The sequence below is a fragment of the Miscanthus floridulus genome, chromosome 6 (assembly GCF_019320115.1).
Source record: "Miscanthus floridulus cultivar M001 chromosome 6, ASM1932011v1, whole genome shotgun sequence".
Lineage (NCBI taxonomy): Eukaryota > Viridiplantae > Streptophyta > Magnoliopsida > Poales > Poaceae > Miscanthus > Miscanthus floridulus.
The window spans coordinates 118,299,078-118,325,723 of NC_089585.1; the positions used below are offsets into that span (position 1 = coordinate 118,299,078).

At 44.9% G+C, this 26,646-nt stretch overlaps 3 protein-coding genes across 3 annotated transcripts; 2 read left to right on the forward strand and 1 right to left on the reverse strand.

Moving 5' to 3' along the window:
* The first annotated feature begins 691 nt into the window (after positions 1-691).
* LOC136459282 (histone-lysine N-methyltransferase, H3 lysine-9 specific SUVH1-like) lies at positions 692-5,898 on the forward strand. Its single transcript, XM_066459157.1, has 3 exons — positions 692-911; positions 1,952-4,249; positions 5,555-5,898. The coding sequence occupies exon 2, from the start codon at positions 1,975-1,977 to the stop codon at positions 4,198-4,200; it is 2,226 nt and encodes a 741-aa protein (XP_066315254.1). The 5' UTR covers positions 692-911; positions 1,952-1,974; the 3' UTR covers positions 4,201-4,249; positions 5,555-5,898.
* Positions 5,899-6,278: 380 nt separating this feature from the next.
* On the reverse strand, positions 6,279-11,202 carry LOC136459283 (probable arabinosyltransferase ARAD1). The gene is made up of 8 exons (XM_066459158.1): positions 10,677-11,202; positions 9,710-9,883; positions 9,210-9,367; positions 8,983-9,130; positions 8,349-8,603; positions 7,078-7,188; positions 6,921-6,989; positions 6,279-6,675 (listed from the first exon to the last, which is right to left on the reverse strand). Exons 1-8 carry the CDS (start codon positions 11,142-11,144, stop codon positions 6,556-6,558), a joined length of 1,503 nt encoding a protein of 500 aa, XP_066315255.1. The 5' UTR covers positions 11,145-11,202; the 3' UTR covers positions 6,279-6,555.
* A 10,927-nt stretch (positions 11,203-22,129) lies between these two features.
* On the forward strand, positions 22,130-25,813 carry LOC136459284 (transcription factor GAMYB-like). The gene is made up of 4 exons (XM_066459159.1): positions 22,130-22,421; positions 22,915-23,304; positions 24,116-25,139; positions 25,221-25,813. The coding sequence occupies exons 2-4, from the start codon at positions 22,921-22,923 to the stop codon at positions 25,487-25,489; spliced, it is 1,677 nt and encodes a 558-aa protein (XP_066315256.1). The 5' UTR covers positions 22,130-22,421; positions 22,915-22,920; the 3' UTR covers positions 25,490-25,813.
* Positions 25,814-26,646: the final 833 nt, after the last annotated feature.

Below are 26,646 nucleotides of genomic sequence, written 5' to 3' on the forward strand. Positions count from 1 at the left end.
CACTATCAATTTTATATTTTTTCCAACAAATAAATGTTGCGCAAACAAAAATCATGAACACCAATATATATACCTAATGAATGTTCTTGAGGGCATTGACACGAAAGGACTGAATGATCAAAAAGAAAATGCTTCCACATGTTTCTAATAAAGGTAAAAAAATGCATTTTCAATTTTCACTTAATTGTAATGTATTTGCAAATTGACATCAGTGGCACACGAGGCAAGGAAAAAATAAAACTAATTGCAATGAAGAGAAGATGTAATTTTGGATGGCATATGGGGAATAGATATGGCTTTCGATGGCATATAAGGAATTTTCTTCTATATGCTATGGGCTTTTAGGAGAACCTTGTCCGCGCTCTAGGTCTAAATATTTTTTTTAAGTAATATGCTATTTCTTTTTCTTAACTCAAACATTTTCATGGGAACCTTTTTTTTCTTTGTTAAATATCTTTTTCTTCTGAGATAAACCAATTTTTTTGTCATTTCCTATGGGAGCCAAAAAAAAATCAAAGTTCGAGTTTCACTTACAATTTGCGGACAAAATTACTTGCAACAGTGCATGCGAGCTGCGTTGCTATTGACATCCCACGTCTGGAACACCGAACACGCCACGTCTGGAACGCTCAACAGTGAACACACACAGCTAGCTTCCCCGTCACACGAGACACGACACAAAAGCGAGAAGCTCGAGCATTGTCCCCGAGGAGCCAGGGGGAGAGGAGGAGAAAAAACCCAACCCACCGTCCCACCCCGAGTGCCAAACCACAACCAGTTCCCTCCGTCCGTCCCTCCCCCCACCGCCGAGAGCCGCCGCCCAGGAGATCACGCGCTCATCGGTCATGGAGTCCGTCTAGCCTCCGCTCCGCTCGTCCGCGCCCACTCCAAGCAGCCGCAGCGGTGATCAGGTGAGGGGCCCTTCCTTGTTCCTTGCACTGCTACATCGGTGCGCGACTTCTCGAGACCGTCGCCCGCCGCTTGCAAACTCTCGCTTCCACGAATCAATCCGGTCGCTTGTCTTTGTTTCCCTTCTCGCACCGTCGCACGCGTTTCGGCTCTCATCTCTCGCCCCTGAGGCCCCGACCCTGCCGGTGCCGGAAGCTAGGGGGCCAGTACCCCAGTCCAAGGGCGTTGCTTTGCTCCACCCTCAACGCGGCACTTCCTGGCGAACGCGCCGTTGGGTAGGCTGCGCGCGCCCCTCTTTTCCCTCTAGACCCTATTTAGGTCTGAAAGTTCCGAAATTTGCCGGGGAAAGCCCCTACTTCCTATCGTCGTTTCCTGTATGTACTGAGAAAATTTGATGGTTTGCGATCACAAACACACAATTTGCCATATTCGAGTTTGGAATCTTGGAGTTCATGCGTCCAAAGCAGACATTTTTTGTTGAAACTTTCTTTTTAGTTGGATGAAGATGATTTCTTTTTTGGTTGGTTGGTTGGTTTTGGGGGGACGAGGGTTTTATTTGGCTGTTGAATGTTCTACTTGTTTGGTCTTGGGGAGGAGGGGCATGCATGCTAGAGTTGGAGAGGAACCTACCTACCAAATGGGTTTGCCGGTTTGGTGAATCAGCCAGAGGTGACTCAGGTGAAGCACCACTGGTTGAGAAATGGGAATTCAGCGGACACCTGAATGGTAGAACTAACCATCATTGTTGATTCAGCATTGTTAGGAAATGAGAATGCAGTCAGTCATGTCCTGAATTTTCTGTAATGGCTAAATCAATAGACAATAGGTGTTCTGTGACTAGACCAAATCAGCTAGTTATGCACTTATGCAGCCACGTGTTGTCCATGATCCTTTAGTCTGATATATTCCTCTCTGTCACTTGGTGAAGTGTGCAAATATAAGTTAGGAAGTCACTTGTGAATTGATAACACTGTTTAAATTTTTCCCATTTTGTTAATCAGGTACTGATGACATGATCATTAACTGTGCTTTCTTCACACAGGAACTCAACTGCTGCAGGTTGAGATGAACCGTCCATCAAATTTCATGCCTACTCCTGAACAGGATGTTCTGGATGTCAAGCCCTTGAGGACATTGGCTCCAATGTTCCCTGCACCCTTGGGTGTCAATACATTTAACCAGTCAACCACACCACCATTGATATTCGTCACTCCTGCTGGACAATTTCAAGGGGGTTTTGGTGCTTGGAACAATTCTGCTGCCAAATCATTTTTCGCTTTCGGCAGCGAGGATGCTAGTGGAGGCAAGGCTCACAAATTTGGTGATCAGAATACTGGTAGTGGCAAGGCTGCCACTTTTGGTGATCAGGATGCTTTTGGTAGCCAGAATGTCACCACTGGTGTGCAGGATGCTGCTGGAGGCCAGACTGCAACAGATTGGACGTCAGATGTGAGTGCCAATCCTAATGGCCCAATTGACGCCACCCCCATTTCATCTTACAGGTCAACACAGCCTATTGTTATATCACTGGATGATGATGATAATGACGACGATGATGAGCCTTATGCTGCTAACAAGACATCAGCATCTGGACGCAAGATCAAGAGGCCATCCCGTCTTAGCGGATACAATGTGAGCGATGGTTTGGTAAGTGACAGCTCCAACAGCACGAAGGTTAAGCGCCCCAAATCCTCTCACAAGAAAGCTGCTGCTGACAATGAGCATGCGTTGCTTCCTCCATCTGATGATCCTAGGGAAACTGTGGAGGCAGTTCTCATGACCTTTGAGGCATTGCGGCGTAGGCATCTCCAATTGGATGAGGCACAAGAGACTAACAAACGTGCAGATCTGAAGGCTAGTGCCATCATGATGGCCAGTAATATCAGGGCCAACTCTGGGAAGAGGATAGGGGTTGTTCCTGGAGTTGAAATAGGGGACATTTTCTACTTCAGGATGGAGCTATGTATTATCGGGCTGCATGCTCCTAGCATGGCCGGAATTGACTATATGACTGCCAAGTTTGGTGATGAGGATGATTCTGTTGCAATATGTATTGTTGCTGCTGGTGGTTATGACAACAACGATGATGATACAGATGTACTGGTTTACAGCGGTTCAGGAGGTAATAGCAAGAACAGTGAGGAGAGGCATGACCAGAAGCTTGAGAGGGGTAACCTGGCTCTTGAAAGGAGCTTGTCCAGAAAAAATGTAATCCGTGTGGTTCGGGGCTATAAGGATCCAGGTTGCTTGACTGGCAAGGTTTATATCTATGATGGCCTCTATAGGATTCACGAGTCATGGAAGGAGAAAACGAAGAGTGGAATATTTTGTTTCAAGTACAAGCTGCTGCGAGAACCAGGACAACCTGATGGGGTTGCAATCTGGAAGATGTCCCAGAAATGGGTAGAGAATCCAATAACTAGAGGCAGTGTTTTACATCCTGATCTATCATCTGGTGCAGAAAATCTCCCAGTGTTTCTTGTTAATGACATTGACAGTGATAAAGGGCCACACCATTTCACCTATACCACTCAGATCGAACACTTGAATCCACTCAGTTCTGTGAAACCTTTAGAGGGTTGCAGATGCCTTAGTGTTTGTCTGCCTGGTGATGCCAACTGCTGTTGTGCACAGCGTAATGGAGGCAGCTTACCTTACAGTTCATTGGGATTGCTTGTATGCCGCAAGACTATGGTTTATGAATGCGGTGAATCCTGTCGGTGTTCTTTCAATTGCCGTAACAGAGTGACCCAGAAAGGAGTTAGGATCCACTTTGAGGTCTTTAAAACTGGTAATCGAGGCTGGGGTCTTCGTTCATGGGACGCTATACGGACTGGTTCATTTATATGCGAGTATGTTGGTGAGGTTATTGATGATGCTAAAATTATTTTGAATGATATTGAAGATGATTATATATTTCAGACGTTGTGCCCTGGTGAGAGGACATTAAAATGGAATTACGGACCTGAATTGATTGGGGAGCAAAGCACAGATATTTCAGCTGATACCTTTGAGACTCTACCCATTAAGATAAGTGCTAAAAAAATGGGAAACATCTCACGTTTCATGAACCATAGTTGTGCTCCTAACGTCTTTTGGCAGCCAGTTCAGTTTGACCATGAAGATGATCATCGGCCACATATCATGTTCTTTGCTTTGAAGCATATTCCTCCGATGACAGAGTTGACTTATGACTATGGTGACATTGGAGCTGATTCTAGTGGTGTACGGTCTCCTAGAGCAAAGAACTGCCTTTGTGGATCCTCAAATTGTCGGGGATTCTTTATCTGACTGTGGAAGATGCATATTCTATCTATCAACATTCAAATCTACCAGCTAGGTAAAAACTTCTATTGATCTTTTTTCGGTTCTGAGCATCAGCCATGCTTCTAGTTACCAATGAAGTTCCTGTTTCGTCTAAGGGGTTGAGTTTTCATAGGCAACCAGTTTTTGTTGGTACTGTTCCAGTCTAGCTTGTTTGCTGTTGATGTTTCTTACTGTGAAACCATCAACAACAACAACAACAAAGCCTTTAAGTCCCAAACAAGTTGGGATAGGCTAGAGTTGAAACCCCACAGAAGCCATCAAGGTTCAGGCACGTGAATAGCTGTTTTCCAAGCATTCCTATCTAAGGCTATGTCTTTGGGTATATTCCATCCTTTCAAGTCTCCTTTTATTGCCTCTACCCAAGTCAACTTCGGTCTTTCTCTGCCTCTCTTCACGTTACTATCCTGTTTTAGGATTCCACTACGCACCGGTGCCTCTGGAGGTCTCCGTTGGACATGTCCAAACTATCTCAACCGGTGTTGGACAAGCTTTTCTTCAATTGGTGCTACCCTTAATCTATCACGTATATCATCGTTCCGAACTCGATCCCTTCTTGTATGACCGCAAATCCAACGCAACATACGCATTTCCGCGACACTTATCTGTTGAACATGTCGTCTTTTCGTAGGCCAACATTCTGCGCCATACAACATAGCAGGTCTAATCGCTGTCCTCTAAAACTTGCCTTTTAGCTTCTGTGATACCCTTCTGTCACATAGGACACCAGATGCTTGGCGCCACTTCATCCACCCTTCTTTGATTCTATGGCTAACATCTTCATCAATATCCTCGTCTCTCTGTAGCATTGATCCTAAATATCGAAATGTATCCTTCCTAGGCACTACTTGACGTTCCAAACTAATATCTTCCTCCTCCCAAGTAGTAGTGCCGAAGTCACATCTTATATACTCAGTTTTAGTTCTACTGAGTCTAAAACTTTGGACTCCAAAGTCTCCCGCCATAAATCTTACTGTGAAACCATGCTGCAAGTTAATTTTGGTCTATCTGTCGATGTATCTTCCATCCTACACAAAGTTTTATCCATGCACTGTGTCTCATGATGTTGGCCAGAAGGCCGAGGACCATATCTGTTGTCTCAAGAATGGGATTTTGTTGTTAACAAATTCTCGTCGTTGTTGACTTCAAATTGTTGTGCTGATTCAACAGCTAATGTCGCAAGACAGCATCAAATTTTCATCATCCAAAATTATCAGTCCATGTGAAAATATTTTATGTGACATTTTCAATCTAGTCCACCTATATTTGTGGAAACATGTAGTGGAATGATCTCTTACTAATGGTCTTACATTTTTTGTAGATCCTTTTTTGGTGGAATCTGAAGGAAAAGTAGGACTATTCGAATGGCTTACATCACTCTGTCGTTGTGGAACCATTAAATTAATTAATGTCAAGCTTTTAGATGCCCATTCAGCGATTAGCGCACAACTGTTCCTTTTGTGGGGGGGAGATTGTTGGTCTTGCAAGATCAATTTTGTATAGTGTGTAGACTTGTAGAGCATTTAGTGCTTTGGCCCTTTGGGTGGTTTAACTGAAGTTACTGAACCCTTGTCGTCAACTATGAATTCAAGTAAGACATTCAGATTACCGCTGTTATGCTGACATATGATGGTTGAATGGTTATCTGAACTCTCTCGTTTATTGTTTGGTTCTCTAGTTTATTGTTTGGTTTCAGTTGGTGTCTTGGAATGTATATACGAGGGCCTTTACGATGGTGTTTTGATTGTTTTCCCTGTTGTCCCGGCCTCCCATGATTTTGGAGCCAACAAAGAACTCAAATAGATTCATTTGTTGGTTGTCCGTAATTCCATATGTTTGACGGTTTCCTGATTAATACCAGAAAAGGTTCCGTAAAACCCAACGTAGTTGATGTTATATTTAGCCTAGACAATGTCGTTGTTCGCTTGCTTGATGCTGTTTTAACTGTGTACGGTAACTATTGTAAAAAAAATGAGTACGGTAATTAAGAAAATAACACTACGCACAATTACGAAAATAAGTTCGCCTAGGCAGCTTGCCTGCCAGGCTGCATCCTGGCCCCAGCCGCCTGAAGGTGCCTGCGCCAGGCAGAGTAAAGCAAACAGAACCCTAGTGGGGATCTCTGCCATGTTAAGATTTCTCGGAATACAGGACAGTATCACCACTCTTCGCAGCTCCAACTGATACATTGGGTACATGACTACGGTTGCATACTTGCATTTACAAATACATTGGCAAATTTTGCCAAACTCAAAGCTCGCCCCATTGGTAACAAAAACTGCCTATGCTACAAAAGTCTAAAGACACAAATGAAAAGATTGGTCAAAGCATCCTCGTGGTGTTCCCAACTCTGCATTCACATGTACATACGCTCCTTGACTCTCTGACCAAACGTTGAGAACGCCGAATCTGCAACTTGATATTTACCACCTTGCCAGCAATCTGCATTTTAGTTTGAAATGTCAAAATGATTACAATAAAACATGTGCTCTATAAGCAGAACCCACAAGATTTATGAGCAATACAAATGCAGCTGCAAATGAAACAGTTAACATCCTTAAAACTTAGGAGAATTGAACATGCAGTAGCAGGAATGTCATCAATCTAAACAGATGATGTAGCAAGATAAAACATTCCATAATACACATTCACGGATGCTACTGCTAGAATAATGTCAACGAAATTACCATCCTCCATGCAAGGTCTTCTGGTCCAAGAGGCTGGGCAGGACTTGAATACAGAAAATGTCTTGAATACTGTGAATGAATCAGGAGTAAATTATTAATCATCAATAATGAACCTTCCGGTCTATATGTACAGTTAAGAGTTGGATAAAGAGATCACCTTCACAAGATTAGACTGAATTTCTCTTATTCTTTTGGCATCGATTCCTCTTAGGTACTTCACGAGCCAGCCAGGTTGCACAGCATCACTCGATGAAACAAACAATGCTATCTGCACGATAAAGCTCATTATTCGCATTGCAGATTCACAATAGAGCGCAAAGGTGTTTTGAACAACGGCAGCTTAAATGGACATGAGAAACGGTGAGATGCAATGAAATATCTGCTATAGCCAGTCAACCACAGGGTTAAAACAAATCTTGACACTGATATTGCCGTTCCAGCATACTGCGATCATAATCTGCTGCATCTGCATGCATCCACATAGCATACAGTAGTTTGGATTACAGTGTTTGTGATAGGCATGTTCTCTTTAGTGTACTCTCGATCAGTATCGCCAATACACCTCCCCTTTGTTGATAGTGACCATTATAGCCAAGGCACCTTCTTCGTTACATCACAATGCAAGTGCATATCAACGAAACAATCCTGAGGTACACGTTTTTTCAGAGTGACTAGAATGTTAGAAGCTCCTAGCCTCAAGGCCTTATTGGAGCCCAAACCAAGGGGTACCTTTTGGATCTCTGCTACCCTTACTTAGCTAGCAGCTTGCTCGGTACTGCTTTGCTGTGGCTGCAGCTGCAGCCACAGCAAGCAGTACCGAGCGCACCATAGGTTAGGGAGTTGGAAAGAACCTAAAAGGATAACCTTCTAAGGCATGCTCACTTGTACCAATAAGGAATAATTTGCTCTTGGCGGAGAGCCAAATAAGTTCACTCTCAGCGGCAAGACTAGCAGCAGTAAAATTACTGCAATTTCCCATCATCCCACTTTTAACTGCTCCAATAACTAGCTAATAAAGCATGCAGTTAAATAAAAAGACAAGGCAACCATGGATAGTTTGTCCAGTTGAGCTATATCTCAGCTCATTAAAGAACTAATCATACCCGAGGTCCGTAAATGTCAAAGGAAAGAGGTCACTAACTGTACTTTTAAATCATCTGTAGCCATGGAGAACAGAATACCAGAACTGTCATTTTATCAATAAATATGCAACTATCAGTTCTACACTGCTACTGTTAAGGGCACTGATGTACAGTGTTTGTTTCTATTATGGGGACTCAACTACCAAGAGGTCCCTCATTTTCTGTGCATCTAATCAAATTTTGGCTTGTGCCTACCTTGAAATACCTTACCACTATGAGAAGAAATTGTTTAATGTATCTTGCATTAGTTAATGATATTAAAAGATGCCTGGATTGCCATCTTTACCTCCCTATAGTCAAGTATTCCTTCAAATGGAAGCTCCAGCTCATCACTTATTATAACTGGAATACAACCACTAACGATTGCATCAAACAGGCGAGCAGAAGATGGGGTATCCCCAGCCGGACTCAAGCAAAAGAGAGACTTGCGCATGCCATCCTGAGCTGCTGCTTTTCCCTGAGCTCCAGCAGAACCTTCTTCTATAACTATGTCTTCTGCACTTTTTAGTTCCTCCACAAGTTTACTGCGGATCTTTCCTCCCTATAATAAGAGATAAAAAAAAAGGTCAACAAAATAGATACATACAAACATAGTCCCTCTGTTCCAAAATGTAGGTCATTTTAGTTTTGTCCTAAATCAAACTCCTAACTTTGACCAAGTTTATAAAAAAATATATTAACACCTACAATACCAAAAAAATGCACTATCAAGACGTATTGCATATGGCAGATTTAATGAAACTAATTTCATGCTGTAGACGTTGGGGTATTTTTTTTATAAACTTGGTCAAAGTTAGAGAGATTTGACTTAGGACAAAACTTAGACGATCTACAAAGGGGGGTATGGCAAGTAAAAGTGGAAGTTTGCATGCATATATTCAAAACAATAAAAACCTAGGGAGTGCTACCAAGAGACTTACAGCATTTCTCTTCAGTCTTCCTCGAAAGAACAGCAATATACTTCTTTTGAATTGAGTTTCTAATACACACTTATGATCACAAAGATCAACGTTTGGAACATATGGAAGGATGACATCCTTTTCTAGATATACCTGTCCAGGTTTATACCTGAAATAAGACGGTAAAGTGATGCACTCAAGTAGTTTTCCAAGGTAAAGTGGAAATGGGCAAACAATGAATATCAAACCAGTTCCCGGTGGAGTCCATATCAGGTAGAAGCCATATTGCCTTCTTCACAAATCTCCGGACTGACTTAAATGACCATGGATGATGAACAGGAATGACATGATCTCTGCCTTCTGAACGTTGCCAGGCAGGCTGATCTGTCACCCACTTTAAAGCTTCCTGGCATCAAGGAGTAATGATGATAAGGTCCTCTTGGAATAAATAGAGGCAAATAAATAATAAACTAATATCCATCCACAGAGATAAACATTTTAAATAATTTTCCTACTGTCAATAGAACCAAACTCAGGCAATGTTGTCTGTCATTACAATTTCAGATATAATTGGGGAAACAAACCCAACACTCTTCAATAACTGAATGACATATACCAAAAGGAATGATCAGATTTTAATTTCATCAACAAATTTGCCTACATAAAGTCATAAACGCTAGACTGTCCATGGGGGTGTCCTCAAGCAAACAATTTTCTGAAAAATAAACCTTAAGAGATGCTCCCAGACCCTATAAAGTGCCTTGCATTCTTGTTTCTCCAGCAGGAAGTAACTGATTGTCGTGAAGAATGGCACATAGAAAATGTCAGCTTCTTCTTGCCGCTGAACCCTAATAACACTCTTCAAAAGTCTTTGTGATTCAGGTGCAATGAGATCCGCCCACAGCCAGTAGTCAATAGAATGCTGCAAATGTGAACGCAAAAACAATTTGATTGTGTAGACAGATGGATAAAGTTCAATATCTTAAAAACTATGTGATATTTAATTACATGATTACACACATGATCTTTAGCTGTAACACAATATGCCTTAAACTGTAGCATGTAAGAGACATATCATTTTGAATCCAATGCATAGAATCAAGTGCTAATCTAAGATTATATCTGTAGCTAGAATTGTGAAATCAAAGTGCATTGCTTGTGGTATGAACTTTGCCTTGCCACCCAAAACAATGCCAAGAGTCATGTATGGTCCAAAAAAGGAATTCTGAAACTGGTTTAAGAATAAGATGTACTCCATAGTACTCTAATCTAAATCACATTCACCTCACAACAGAAACTTTCCATAACGAAATATCATGAGCATATTAAATTCTCACTAGTCAAAATGCGCTATTTCTGAAAGCAGTAGCTGACCCATGCTACAGCAGATTGGAGACTACCAGCTCTAGAGATCTAGTATACAAGTTCACAACCCATTTCAGCAACATCTCCAAGCATTCCAAATTCCAAAGCATCGAAGAGCAGATACATCAGAAAGGAGACTACGATAGTACAATTATCCCACTTCCAACCAGGAAATAATCTACGTGAATCAATGTGCTGAACTTTTTCAGCATTACGGGTAAAGCACCTTCTCTCGTCACGATCCACCACACTTACACAACCAAATCGCGAAGTACGCGTCTCATAGCATCGCGGCTAAAGAAAAGTAGAAGACGGAACAGAATTGCAATTCGATCTCACCGCACGCCCACCTGCTCTATGAGGCGGTGCACGGGGCTCCCATTGGACGTGAGGTTGTCGGTGTCCCGGTAGGAGTCCCTGAACAGCCTCAGCAGATCGTACGTGAACTTGCTCGGCATCTCGTAAACGTAGATCCTGAGCGGCCCCGCGGCCGGCGCGGGCCATGCGGGGTCGTCCCCGTAGAGACGGGCCTCCTCCTGGACCCGGATCGCGGCGTCAAGTTCGCCGGGAGCGGCGGCGGAGGCGGAGGCAGAGGGATGCGGGTCGGAGAGGAAACGGTCGAGGGAGGCGAGGAAGGATGTGGTGGCGCTAGGGCTCGCGAGGATGGCTGGGCCGGGTCGGTGCGAGGAGGGGGAGAGGAGGAGGAAGTAGGAAGCGGTGAGGAGTATGAGGGAGGCGGCGACGGCGGCAATGAGTCGGCGGGAGGAGGAGGAGGCGAGGCGCGAGTGCGCCGGGGAGGGGAACTGCTTCCCCGCCATGGCGGTGACAGGTGAGCAGCGATTCGCTGGAGACCCACCGGCACCGGAGGTGGTCGCTGGTCGGCGGTTTGCGACTAGCTTGTGCTTGTCAAGAAGCAGCCTTGTATGGGCTGCGTCAAGGTGTCATTTGGCCCAAGTACCGATAGGCCTGTGGGCCTATCAACCAATACAGCCCATTTACGGTTTCTACAGCTCTGAAAGGCATCCTCCGTTGCTCAAAAAAAAAAAAAAAAAAAAAAGAGGCATCCTCCATTTCTCTTTGTGTCATGCTCCTATCATATTTCTTATATATATAGATATAGAAAAAAGGGTTTCTGTGGCAAACCATATCCTACAGTGCCCTCAAGTTTTTTAGATAGATAGATTTTGATACTATTGTTTTGGGTCCTATTCATCCTATCCTTTCTGCTACTGTACGTAGTATATTGTTGACTGTCACCATATACCTGATGGAAATCGTGTACCGCCCACTTGGCAATTGGCATGATGACGAAGATGAGGTCGCCATCAGATAAATAAATTATTGATGCATGGCGTAAGAAAGAAAACGGAGCTCATTCATCAGAGCAAAGCAGCATGCACGAAGTGATGTACGCACCAATGCAAGGATGTGTGTATGCAGCATGTTGTATGAGTGTATGCGTATATGTGTGTGCTTTGATATATATATATACCAAACTAAACACGCAGCTCATCACTTCCAATCGATGTCATCGTTTTCGTCCGCCCAAAAGAAGGCCAATGCCCAGTAAGAGAAGTGTGCCAGCAATGTATAAATCCCCGCCCAACTCCAACCACAAGCTGCAGGTGGTATACCTATAGTAATTAATTATACTTTCCATGGGCTGATCTCTTTATATTATCTAGCTAGGAGTATATATCTCTAAAAATAATTACTCTCCATGGTCTATACGAATGGTATCATCCCGGATATTTATGCCAAACGCTTCTATTATCTACTAAAAACGCATGCGTTGCTTCAAAAAAAAACTCAAAACGCATATGCTTAATTATATATTCAGCACTGTCAATTAATTTGTGACAACGCTGGGATTTGAATTCAACAGCAAAAATAGTATATATATTCCTCATAATAACCATGTATAAAATCCTGTGTTCAAGAGAGTCCTTAATTAAGCCCGTTCGGTTAGTCCGTTCCGGACCGTTTTACGGTTCCATTGTTATATAAATTACCGAAGGAATCCTCCGGCTGGCGGCTAGGATTGATTCCTAACCAACCGAACGTGGCCTTATTATTTGCTTCAAGGATTTAGAAGCCAGAGGCTATGAAGAAGAAAGGGTGGGAGCACGTGTTTGGACTTGAGATATACCCCTCTACCGCATCAAATCAAACAAGATCATGGTTCCTTTCCTTTTGCTATGCTATAGTTAAACTAGCTAGCAGGTCACGACGGACGCGTGATCCTATAGTCTGTGTACGTTTCCGGCTATCTGCTATATGATATGATGATGGTGGTGGTGATGCATGATAATGAGTTGCGTGCTGCTTTTGTTCCCTTCTTTTGCAATTCGGAGGATGCAATAAACGTTGAGAGATGTGGTATGCATATATGCATGAGAGAGTCTAGAGTACACTCCTATATCTCGTCATTTCTGAACTAAATTTGGCAGCAAAGTAGGGGAGTGACTGACTTACGGAAAGCTCTTCGGCAGTCGACCGGCTCAATCGCACATGTTTTACCTTTAAAAAACTGTTGTTCTATCTATTCTAAATTGCAGTTCACTTTACCTTTATTTAGCTTTAAATCAAACTTGTTTTTAACTTTGATCAGGTTTATAAAAAAAAAAGTATACCAATATTTAAACGAGCTCAAGGGACGATCAAAATCAGCATTAGAGATGGTGTGGCTGGTTAGGGACAAGGAAGATAGCGGAGGAGGACAAGGAGGTAGAGGTGGCAAAGAGCCCAGTAGGAGGCAGAGGGTGAGGATGACCATAGTGTCTTCGAAGTCGAGCTCAAAGGCCGTGAAGGACCTGGTGGAGCTTTGCTATGCCTCCGTCGACACGGCCGGCGAAGGCATGTTGGGGCTCCATGCTCGACGACTTTCGCTTCGTGGAGGAGGGAGTGAGAGGAAGAAAAAAGCTAGAGACCAACAAAGGAAGAGAGAGTGAGATGTGGAAGTGGAAGATGAAATAAAAAAAACTTAAAAGTTATGTCAGTGATAGATTGACAAGTTCGACTTGTCGTAATAAGAAAGATAAGGACTCTAATTTTAAATTTTTATTTTTTGTGAGTAAGGACCCTAATTTAAAAGCTGCTGGTAGAGTTACAAGTCCAGAAAACAGAACACGTGAAAAATAAAAAGGCCTCTAAATCAAGCAGCATCCTAATAATTTCGCAGTTACTTGCTGAAGCTGTTCTTCCTACAATCCGTGTGCGGCAGCACCAGCACAGTCCAACACATTGCATGACTTCCGGGGACTTGGCCAAACGGATCCACTTGACGATCTGCATGCGTGCGTAGGCAGTGGCGCCTACGTACGCGTACATGCACGCATGTATGGCCCGCCGGAATGCCGGCCGGCCGCGCCGCCGTATGCGTGCGCGCGCCGTTGCGCGACGTCTGCAAACCAATCCCCTTGTACCGGCCGCACACACCAAATCACACCACGTACGTGTACGTCCAAGTCCAATCCGTCGTCGTCTCAGGCGGACAGTGCACCGGCGCCGCGCGCGCTGAGCTCATCGGTCGGTCGGTCATCGACGCGCGCAAGCAAATGCGATCGGCCGTCACGGCACGGCCGGCCCTCGATCGCGCGCCTTCGCGAAGTACTTCCTGGCCGGACACTTGTTCCGAACCCTCATCAGTTGCCAGGCGCGCGGCCGCGGCTAGCTAGTCGGCTCGCACTGCTTCACACAATCACACATCACAAATTCACAACGACCCGGCCGACCGCGCGCGTGGGCAGACGCAAGAGAGATCATGATGAGCTGTGTCGTTCGGCTGACGAGTGACGGCTAGCTGTAAGAGAGAAGGCTCGCTCGCTCGATCATTGTTGTGTACACTTGATACGCGAAGGAGAGATCGAATGGTGCGTGCAATGCAAGCGTACCTCGATCGGTCGCAGCTCGGGAGCGTGAAAATCGGCGAGGAGATCTCGAATAATGTACGTTCATTTGACATGCATGCAGTCAGATGGTGCAGATTTCTGTCGATCCGGTCAATGCAGAAGGCACAACAAGTAGTACATACAAACCGTAAACGAACTACCACGACGACACGACGACCCTCGACCTTTTGAAAACGAAACGCGTACATATATGGAGTGCGTTGTTATACCCACCACATGCATACATGCAGATCGATCGATGGTGCAGGTTCTCTCGATCGGTCAACGCAGAAGGGCAGAAGGCACAAGTACGCGTAGCTAGCAGAGTAGCACGAGTCTCCGACGACCTTTGAAAACGCGTATATTTACGTCCTCGTTACACCCCCCAAAAATAGCAATACCAGTACTGAACGGACTAGTACGTAGAGATTGACCGAGCGGTACAGAGCACTTGCACAAACTGACTCAGTGACTCACGCATCGGGTCTGACCGATCCAGCGAGTTAGGTTGCGTGCAAACGCCTTTCAAGCTCGAACGGCAGGAACGCAAAACTTGTGTGTATTTTTGCCTTCTTGTGCCCTTATTGCAGCAGTTTCGTGCTCTTGTGATTCCTTTTTTTCGTTTGTGGCGGGTAGCCGTGAACCTGACGTACACGTAAGGCTTTGTTTGAGATATTCGGATTCATATCGATCCACGTATGTTATAATGAATTAGAGCGTGAAACTTGAATTAAACTACACTCCATTCTATTTTAACACACGTGGATCAATGGATTTCGCGATTTTCAACGAAGAAGACGGCAGAATCCACGCGCATCAGCCGATCATTCAATTAACGGCCTCCCCGTGTCACCCTGACGCGGTACAGTATCTTTCTTTTTTTCCTGCTGCTACTGTGCAACACCTAGCTCCCACAGTACGTGTACAGTATAGTACGGTGTACTCACAGATTCGTGGCTGTGCCTGTGCGTGCAGGCGCAGTGCAAGCACGATAAGGCTGCCACACGCATATGCAGGGTCGGGGTGACCGAGTGAAGGCCAGCAGCGCCGATGTCACGCGTACCCGCGGCCAAACAGCCTCGAGCCAAACGTGGACGATCCATCCACCACCACCAGCGAGTCGGCCATTGCGGCCTGCAGAAACGATGAACGCGTCGTGGATGCAAACTTTGCTTTTTATACAGAGCAGTTTCTTCTTCTTGGAAGGACTATTTTATTTTATTTTATTTTCTAAAAGCTAGTGAGCACACAGCACGTTACTCCTATTTTGTCCTCTTCCGTATCCAAATTAAAAGATGTTATAGCTTTTTTAGATATATTGTTTTCGTTATACACTATGTCTAAATGTATTATAAAAGTGTATGCAGAAAGACAACGTCTAGTATTTTGAAGACGGAGGAAGTACTGGTAACGGGAAACTGAGAGCGAATGCAGTCCGATGCGACCGAAGTCAGGGACGGAGCACCGCCCCCAGCCTACCCGGCGTGATTTTTTGTCCCCCGTACCCGTACGCACGCGCGCCGGCGTCTGGAGCTAAACGGCGCGTGCAGAGGCGTGTCCAAGTCAGGAATCATGATTACGTACAGGCACTGTGTATTGGTCTGTGCGTGCTGCTTCGGACCACTTGTGCACGGTCGCGATGGGGAGCAGAGCCAGATCGTGATCGTCCACAGCCGGAGAAAAATGGTGTGATCTCTGAGCCCGGACCCGGGATGAACACGCGTCCTGAGCTGAGCTGGAGCTTCTCCCAAGGATGGCAGCATTATTTGGAGCGCCGCGAAAGGCAGCGGCCGCGCTTGCCCCAAGCGGAAGGCCGCGACGAGGGGCGGGGCGGACTGCCTGGCTCTGGCTGCTGTGAAGATGCCTTCCATGATGGCGTTCGGCTGATACGGTTTTGGCTGATTTTAGATAATTTTAGATAGTTGAATAGTATTCTACAAGAGAGAATAAGCTGAAATAAGTTAAACAGGCGAAAACGAGCGGGGACACGGCGAGGCTTCGGCTTCCGCTTCCGGTTCCGGGGCGCCAGGGCGTGGCAGTAAAACGAGGGGCCACCGTTGCCCAGCGCAACATGGGCGGGGGGTGGGACCACTCGCTCGCTCCCGGCAGGGGTCTGTGGGGCCCGCGCGCGCCTCCCACGAGGCCTGCATGTTCGCCCCGGTTGCTTGCTCGCCTCGCCCTCCCTGTCCTGCCTGCCTACCTGACCGAGGCACCGAGCGAGTGACTGGGTTTGGAGCGGCGCGGGGCCCACGCCATCCGGGCACAGGACCCACGCGGTGGCCCAGACGGGCCCTGGGTTTGTGGTAGGCGCCACGCAGGGCTGCCGGGAAAAGGGATGGGGACGACACGCTCGTGGGGCCCGGGGCCCCTAGCCTTGTCCATCCGCGTCGTCCGCGGAACGCAACTCGCTTTCCACTCCTCGCCGTCGCCGTGCCGTGCGGGTGCGGCGGCCGAAGCGCAGGGCTCTGATTGGCACCCGCCGCCGCCGCCGGAGATCGGATCGGGCTGAGCGGTTCAGACCTGGGAGTCCTTGAGAAACCAGAACCCTGACGACTGGCCAGGCAGAAATAAAGGAGCAGATGGTGGCACCAACCAGACTCGTCGTGTTGGTCTCTTTCCTTGCGTTGGGTGTGTAGGTGTACCGTAACGTAAGCGAGGTCGGGACACGGGACCTGAGGTCAATCCTGCACGGCTGGCTAGGCCGCGCGCGCGGGCCGGGCCTTTTTCTTCCGTTGCCTGTTGCCGTGTTGCGTGCGCGTCTGGTTTGGGAAACGGAGCGATCCGTTTTGCACGCACGGCTCTTTCGATACAGTCTCTGGTTTCAGTTTCAGGGCTATCTGTGTCTGTCTGTCGTGCATGGTCATGATGCAGTCTGGTTTCAGTTTCACCTGACTGATGTTTCACTCCAAGCAGGGATGTGGGATGCCTGGACTCTGCGGATCATTATTCGATGCTTGACCGGTGACTGACGATCGACCGGGCGAATACATACTCCGTTACCCAAAATACAATCATTCCAGAAAAAAAAATTGTACTACAAATTAACAAGCAAGGAAAAAAAAGGTTCGCCATACTTACTGCCTCATGTTTTCGACGGAGGTACTACGTGGGGGTAGTATAATTATTACACAGTACAGCCACAGTAAAGCACTGCAGTACTTGTAGATTGCGCGAAGATCTGTGGCCTACGGGCTACGGGGCTCTGAATCGCTCACGTCCTGGCCGCAAAAGTGGCTCTCGCGTATAGGGCTCATCAACCTACGCCGGTCGTACTAGAAATTATGCTCCTGTACGTCGTCGCCCAGTCACCAGTGACCAACCATTGTAGCAGAATTAATACGGATCGAGGAGTACTCCTACTCTTGAAGTGAGCACAGACCGTACACAACACAGCAGTGTCTCTACGTACGTTACAGTGTCCTTCCTACTCTTTTCGAGTTACCCTAGCTTCTCTGCTCGAAGCCTGAAGGAGCAGTGAAAGTGTACGTATATAACTAACGCCCGACACAACATTGTCATTGCTTCATTGCTTTGTTGTGCTGCTGGTACGTGCTGCAGCGCTGGTATACGTACTCTGCTTTGTAATGTACTGTGCCGATAACTTTCTTTGCCAGGGATCTAATGCTGCAGGCCTGCAGCTTTTGCGACCACGACGACCGCATCGCATGCACATACGTGAAAATGCCTTTACTTTACCACTTTGTAGCGAGAGTGTTTTGACGGGGAATAAATTCCCAACTCCATGTGAAAAAAAGCAAATTAGTGTCCATGAGTTATCATTATATAACTACACTAACGATGAAAGTAAGCCACAAGTTGGTGCAGCTACAATGCTAGTACTGCACTAAGCCAAAGCGTTTGAATGAAACAATATTCTACCGTTTGTATCAAAACAAATTCTACCTACGTGATGTACCTTTGGCATTTCCATTGAACGGAATTCTTTTGACCGGAAAACCCTTTTCTTTTTATTTTTTACAGCATATATTAAGCATTTTGGTTTACTTTAAAAAACAGTCGTTGCATCGGATGCCAGTTTCACGGTTGAACTCTTCAATTAGCTTTTTCCATAAAAGTCTGCTATATATAGAAGCCCTAGTTAAAAAAAGTGTGGTAAATGAGATATTTACCATCGGAATGGGTACTTTTTGCATGAGTGCTTACCACTTAGTTTTTACTTTTCTCGATTAAATTCAAGATTAGGATATGTTTGAGATGCATGAATTTTATAAGATTTCTGCAAAAAGATCTAAGTACAGATGAAGTTTGTTATTGTTGAGTGTTAAAAAAATGTCATGGTGCAGACGGCGGAGTCTTCACTACTTGAATTTGAGTATGAGTGTATGAGATTTGAGGAAGTCCATATGGAGTATATTGTAACATGACGGTCTTTTATAAATTCAAGAGTTATAGACATGTGTAAGCATGTATTAACTCAATGTTGGATGCATAAATAGATGTAGCATAGTGTGCCCTCAACGTGCTGTGAGCGCACCCACAAATACGCCTTTGTTTTAAAGCCTCGCATAAATTGAACACAGACTATTTTCCCGCCAATGGTGGATCCAGAACGAGCCAATAGGACGGTTATCTACTTCATTCCCCACAGTATTAGGGCTAAGCGTCTAGTTCTATTTCCTGCTAAAAACAAATGCGTTCGTACTCGCCTCTATTTTTACACACATGCCATTTTGGGTAAAGTAGTTCATTTAGCCTTTCAGTCCCAAGCAAATTGGGGTAGGTTAGAGTTGAAACCCATCAAAAGCCTCAAGTCACAGTTCAGACACTTCAATAGCTGCTTTTCAAGTACTCCTATCCAAACATAGATCTTTAGGTATATCCCAAGCTTTCAAATCTCTTTTTATTGCCTCCTCCATGTCAATTTCGGACTTCCTCTACCTCTCCTCGTATTATTAGCTTGGCTTAGGACTCCACAATGCACTGGTGCCTCTAGAGGTCTCCTTTGGATATGGCCAAACCACCTCAACCGATGTTGGACAAGCTTTTCTTCAATTGGTGCTACCTCTAGGCGATCACGTATATCATCGTTCCGAACTCGGTCCATTCTTGTGTAACCGTAAATCCATCGCAACATAAGCATTTCTGCAATACTCAGTTGTAAAGTAGTTCATTTTATACTAGCTAAAATCTTCTAAAATGTCATGAATTTAGAAACTGGAGGCAACGATTTTATTATTCCAACGAAATCAACAAACATGTTAGTATACAAAAATGAATTGTGTTCACTGCTATTAGTAACATGCTAAGTGTGTTGTGCGCGCGCACGCAAGTGTGCGCCGTTAGTTTAACGTCTTGCATAAATTGAATACAAACTCTTTTTCCGCCTGTGGCGGATCCAAAACGAGCCAAATAGGACGGTTATTTACTTCTCTTTTTCCGTTATAGGGGGTGTTTGGTTCACCTAGTACCTCCTAAATTTAGTAGTTTTTAGTCCCTTTAGTAACTTTTTTGTCAAACACTATGACTAAATGTGACTAAAAAGGGCTTTAGTCATCTTTAGTAACTCTGGAGTGACTAAAAGTGACTAAACCATTTAGGAGGGACTAAAAGGGCTTTATTATTCCAACAAAATCTACCTACTAGTTCTGTTTTCCGCTAAAAACATATGCGTCCGTACTCTATTCTAGTTTCAAATATATGCCATTTCTGGTAAAGTCGTTCACTTGTTAACTAAGTAGAATCTTCTAAAATGTCATGAATTTAGAAACTAAAGATAACGATTTTATTATTCCAACAAAATCAACAAACATGTTAGTATACAAAATGAGTTATGTCCTGCTACTAATAACATGCTAAGCGTGCCGTGCGCGCGCACACAAGCGCGCCTTTAGTTTAACACCTTGCATAAATTGAATACAAACTCCTTTCCCGCCAGTGGCGGATGCAGAACAAGCCAAAATAGGACTGTTATTTACTTCTCTTTTCCCGCTTTAGGGTAATAGGGCTAGCAGCTAGTTCTATTTCCCGCTAAAAACACATATGCATTTGTAGATATATAAAATAAATAGTACTTGCCTCTATTTTCAAACATGTGCCATTCTTTTGATAATTAAACTAGTTATTTTGTTTGTGAACTAATTATATATTTTTTTTCTAAAATGTCATGAATTTAAAAACCGGAGGCAGCGGTTTTATTACCATAACTAAATCAACAAAACATGTTACTAGTATACGAAAGTTGGCTCACTTTGCTGTCCAAAATGTAATGGTGTGTTACTACTATATAATCTAGGAAGAACGAAGATATGGGAAGCATGGGCCGAGCCTGGTCAATGTCTATTTTACGCCGTACCACTACTAATCAGACCTAGACCAAGGGTCTTTTGTTGCAGAACTAAAGCAGGGAGTCATCAGATACGTACGAATGGACAAAGTTTTAATTGACCGGGGCATGTGCAGTTTCCTCTCCGGGCCTGACACGCAGGGATGAGAACCCGATCTCCGCACCACGTGCGCCCCCCGAATTAGCAGCGGCGCCTCCATCACCCACCAGAGTACCAGACACCGAGCCGGCCGGCTGTTCCCTTCGTCCACCCATGTGTATGTGTACATGTACGCAGAGAGCCGGCGGATTGGGTCGGATCGGAGCAGCGACGGACACGACGGTGCTTTTGCCCCAGAAGCAACCCATGTACTACGCCTACGCGAAGACAAAATACGGCAGGGGAGTCGCATTGCCTGCCTGCGCCCTCTCTCCTTTTGCAGCTTTCGTCGCAGATTTGGCAATCGGAGGCGGTGCTTCTCGTGGTTGCACTCGCACGCTGTCTGTACCTGTAGCGAGCATGCGTGCATGCAATGGTTGACTTGTCGTCCGCAAGAACTGCCGCGTATTGCTACTCTTTTCATCAGAGAGGAAGTTGAGCGAGATCGTCCGTCCTCCCCGTGAGTTGGCGCGTTCTTTCTCCGCTAGATTAGTGTTCGCCACGGGAAATGTGATTGCTGTGATTTGGCCGGAACCAAGCTACGAACCTAGGATCGAGCTTGCTTTTGTTTATCCCATTTGATTGATTGTGAGAGTTCATATTCTACCTAATACATACATGCGTGCTCTGGTCTAGTTTCAAAGGAAAAGGGAAAGGAAAAGCCACACACTACGGGGAAGAAAGCAATGGCAGAATGAACTTGAGGTATAAGCAGTAAGCGAGAAAGGTACCGTCACTACTATGAAAGGAAAAAATTCTCTAGATTTGGCATAAAGGCATCCCTTTGCTTTGAGCAAATTGGAGTTTATTTTTGTTGGGCGTTTAATTGGAATTGGAGGTATCTTCTCACTCATTCACAAGGTATATTCATCATTTCATCTAGGTTCTGCTGCATGCGCACATAAAAAGGGGATTCCATAAATGCCACTCCACTATCTCTTTTAGCAACTGGGTAAATCCTAAGCAAACCCAAAGACCTCACACAAATTCCTTGCAAATTTTCCAAAGAAAGACATGCTGAGATATACCAGTTCCGGAGTTGTAGCTGGTATAACAATGAGATTTGGGAAAATAATGAACAGGTTGGTCTGTATTTACAATAGCAAGACTACGAACGCAGAAAATTGGGAGGAGTATCATGGAAACTTTCCACAAAAAGTTTGTAGCTCCGAAATGCAGGATAATGCTACGGGAGCCTATCTATGACCTACTATATGGGTTTCTTTGATTTTTGTTTTGATCATTCAGCCTCTGATTCTGAGAAGCACGAGACATGAACAAAAAGAAGAAATAAAAATGAATGAATAAAAGAGACAAGAAAAAAATTAAAGAAAATAGGGGCCTAGTAGTAGTAGTAGAGAGAGAAAAATAGGTGCCCATGCGCCCACGCCCAATAGCATGGCTTCTCTGGCGCTGTACCTTTCAGCTTTATAATCTGCCCCCCAGGCAAATCCCACAGCCAGGCTCGCCCACACTCTCTCTCCAGTCCTCCTCCTCCTCCTCCTCTCTCTTCCTCCTCAAAACTCTCTCCCTGACCTGAAAATTCTCCACATACTCTGGTGCTAAGTGGTGGTGGCATCTCGCTTAGGCGAGATCCCCCTCCTCCCCCGGTTTCCACTCCTCTGCTCTGCTCCACCCGAGTCGACTCCTTCCCTGCAATCCGCTGGTCAGCTCACAACAGCAGAGGAGGAGTCCATTGGAGGAGCTCATCTAGTCTCCACCCTGGGCTCGATCGGCACCGGCTGCTGCGAGATTCCGCCAGGTAGACCATGTCCTAGTGTCCTTGCTGAATTCCGATTTGCTTTCGGCATCCGGGGTAGTGATTTGAGGGGCGGGGAAGTGCTGAATTTTGGCCTCCTCGTCCTTCTCCGTCCCAATTCTGCCTTGGACCTCCGAGAATTGCCGTCCTCGGGACGCGGGGTGTGCTGTTCACGGCATGTGCTGCTTTGATCTGTGAATTATGGGAGACGGAACCCACCTTTTCCCTCTCGCCTTTACCCGAAATCTCGTGTAAACTGTGGGTGATAGACTGATAGTGATAGCACCCTGCTTGGTTGGAGTTCTTTTAAGCTGAAGTGCTCCATAGTCTAGTTTAGCCGTTGATTAAGTCCTTGTTTCCTTTTTCGTTCTGCTGGATTAGGGAAATTGGTGATTTCCATCTACTAATAATGCTCCTTTCATGCTTATCTTGAATATAAATCCAACTGGTAATCTAATACTACTTCCACTCCTCTGTTCCGTGCATACCCTGACAGCGCGCGATGTACCGGGTGAAGAGCGAGGGCGAGGGCGACTCCGAGATGATGCTGCAGGACCAGATGGACTCGCCGGTGGCCGACGACGTCAGCAGCGGAGGCGGGTCGCCTCACCCTCACAGGGGCGCCGGGCCGCCCCTGAAGAAAGGGCCCTGGACGTCCGCGGAGGACGCCATCCTGGTGGACTACGTTAAGAAGCACGGCGAAGGGAACTGGAACGCGGTGCAGAAGAACACCGGGCTGTTCCGCTGCGGCAAGAGCTGCCGCCTCCGCTGGGCGAACCACCTCAGGCCCAACCTCAAGAAGGGGGCCTTCACCCCGGAGGAGGAGCGCCTCATCATCCAGCTCCACGCCAAGATGGGGAACAAGTGGGCGAGGATGGCTGCTCATGTAAGTGCCATGCCGAATACTTGATTCCCTGTTCTGCACTTCTGCACATCCGTATTTCGTATTTCAGTCTGCACATGTCGAATATTTGGTTCCCTGCTTTGTGTCTTTATTACGTATATACGTGCAGTCTTTAATTCAGGATGTGTATTTCTGTAGTTATTTAGCGAATTATTCTGTTTCGTGTCACGTACTGGAGCTGTAATGATCCGTCCATGTTGCAGTAACTTATATGGTTTTCTACTTTAATTCAATAAATACCAATCTTGTGGTTCAAAATTTAGGTTTGCCGACTTTCCTGTAGCAACCTGCTAAAATCCTCATGGAATCAAAGAAGATTCTGGTCCACAAGTGCTAATTTTCTAGTATCACTCCTGATCTGTGATACCAAGCAAAGATCACTTTCAAATATTTTTTTAGCTTTGGCTTTCAACTCCATATGACTTGTCATTGTTACTATTTTATGGATAAAGACATTAATGGTAGTCATATTATAAGCATGTTAGCCTTGGTACCGTTTTTTTTTTTAATTTCAACAATCATTTTTATTTGCAATCTCTAGACCTTATAAAGCTAATATTTTTTGCCATTGTATATGTGCTCGCTACAATTTGGCAAGATATAAATTCTAGTCCACTGAAAGTTACGGCCAGGCCCCAGTGTCTTCAATTGAAAAATATGCTACTATGTTTTGAAATGTTTAATATGCCTTACATGTGTGCATATGTTTGTAGTTAGTTCCTATTTTTACCCTTAACGATTTGTGCATATATTTTTCTATACTGTCGTCATTAACCTTGAATGCTCTTCTCAGTTGCCAGGGCGTACTGACAATGAAATTAAGAACTACTGGAACACTCGAATAAAGAGATGTCAACGAGCTAGCCTTCCTATCTATCCTGCTAGTGTATGCAATCAATCTTCAAATGAAGATCAGCAAGTGTCTGGTGATTTTAACGGTGGCGAGAACATATCCAATGATCTTCTATCTGGGAACAGCCTTTATCTACCAGATTTTACCAGTGACAATTTCATTGCTAATCCAGAGGCTTTATCCTATGCACCACAGCTGTCAGCTGTTTCAATAAGCAATTTGCTCGGCCAAAGCTTTGCATCAAAAAACTGTAGCTTCATGGATCAGGTAGACCAAACAGGGATGCTGAAACAATCTAGCTGTGTGCTTCCTGCATTGAGCGATGCCATTGACGGTGTGCTTTCCTCAGTTGATCAATTTTCAAATGAGTCTGAGAAGCTCAAGCAAGCTTTAGGTTTTGATTATCTTAATGAAGCCAATGCTAGCAGCAAGAGTATTGCACCTTTCGGGGTTGCACTTACTGGCAGCCATGCCTTTTTAAATGGCAACTTCTCTGCTTCTAGGCCCACAAATGGTCCTTTGAAGATGGAGCTCCCTTCACTCCAAGATACTGAATCTGATCCAAATAGCTGGCTCAAGTATACTGTGGCTCCTGCAATGCAGCCTACTGAGTTAGTAGATCCTTACCCGCAGTCTCCATCAGCAACCCCTTCAGTGAAATCTGAGTGTGCATCGCCGAGGAACAGTGGTCTTTTGGAAGAGCTGCTTCATGAAGCTCAGGCACTAGGATCTGGGAAGAACCAACAACCATCGGTCCGAAGTTCAAGTTCTTCTGCTGGCACACCTTGTGAGACTACTACGGTGGTTAGCCCAGAGTTTGATATGGGCCAGGAATATTGGGAAGAACAGCCCGGTTCTTTCCTCAGTGAATATGCTCATTTTAGTGGAAATTCTTTCACCGAATCCACTCCTCCTGTTAGTGCTGCATCACCTGATTTTTTTCAGTTCTCCAAAATTTCTCCTGGTGAGTACATTTTCATCGCTGACCCGTTCTTTCAATAATCGATTTGATTAGCTCAGTTACTAGAGGCTTATTCATTTGCAGCACAAAGCCCTTCAATGGGCTCTGGTGAGCAGGCGTTAGAGCCTAAGCATGAGTCAGCAGCTTCACCTCATCCTGAAAACTTGAGGCCTGATGCATTATTCTCTGGGAACAACACAGCTGATGCATCCATTTTCAACAATGCCATAGCAATGCTCCTGGGCAATGGCATTAATGCCGAGTACAAACCTGTTCTTGGTGATGGAATTGTGCTCGATTCTTCCTCGTGGAACAACATGCCACATGCTTTCCAAATGGCGGAATTCAAATGAGTTCCATGTACTTCTTTGTGATGCTGAAGGGCTTCTTGCTGCTTGTTTTGGGGTCAATATCATGGAAGGTCTCATTGATTGTGATGCTACATTCCTGACAGAGATCCTTGAGGGCGTGCAGGTGCAGCGGCTACCAGATGTTATCTTCATGCGAATAGTCCTTTTGTCTAATAAAGTGCATGAAGATAAGCCGGATATTATTATTTTTGCTTTGTATTAGAGAACCGTTTTTGTCATCCCTGTCAGGATTCTGTTGGAAACGTGTCATGATTTTTGTTTGAACAATTTAATATCGGTTATTGATATTGTGCTATGTGCTATCCCTTGATGCATTTGCATGTGGTAGCAAATTGTTTGAGTACTATACACTGTCATTGCTGCTGGCACATCATTTGTGCAATATTGATGGTTTTTTAGATGTGCATTAAATTGCAATATTAAATTGAGAAATTATATGCCTGTATCATGTTTGTGCTCCTGATTGAGTGAAAGCGCTAATCCTTGCACCACCAGTTCTAGCTTTCCCTGCCTTTGGAAATCCGCTAGCTTTAGCTGATGTCTGAAGGAAAAAGCAAAGGATATTGTGGCTTCAGAGTTGGAACCCAAAAGATGTTGTATCATCTACACGACACTAGGAGGAAGCCGCACTGCACGGTCGCCGCACTGCGTGTACCTAACTCTGCTCTGATATCAGTTCTTGCGTTGGATTCGTCCTTTTGGTTTCACACGATCAGTTTCTTTTATTAGTTCAGTCTGTGTGCTACACATCCTCGTACTTAGTATTTATTATTTTTTTTATTACGCTTTTCTTGTCATTGGGCCTGCAACACTTTTCGGACTCCATTTTGAATCCAGGACTCTCAAAAGTAGTAGTAATAGGATTCAACTAGTTGTCAATTGCAATCCTAGCGCTAGCGGAATTTTAGGTATCTTTCTAATGAAGCATTTAGATGCTACACGTGAAGAATTAAAGAAGACAAGACAATATACACAAACGAAACTTTCCATGTGTTGAACCCCATCTTAGATTTCCAATATTCCTATGGATTAAGCCATAGGAATTTTGTAGGATTTTTATATGCTCATCACTCCTTTTTTTTTTAAAGGGACACATGGGACGGTAAGAAGTATCCCTATAAGATTACAATTCTATAATT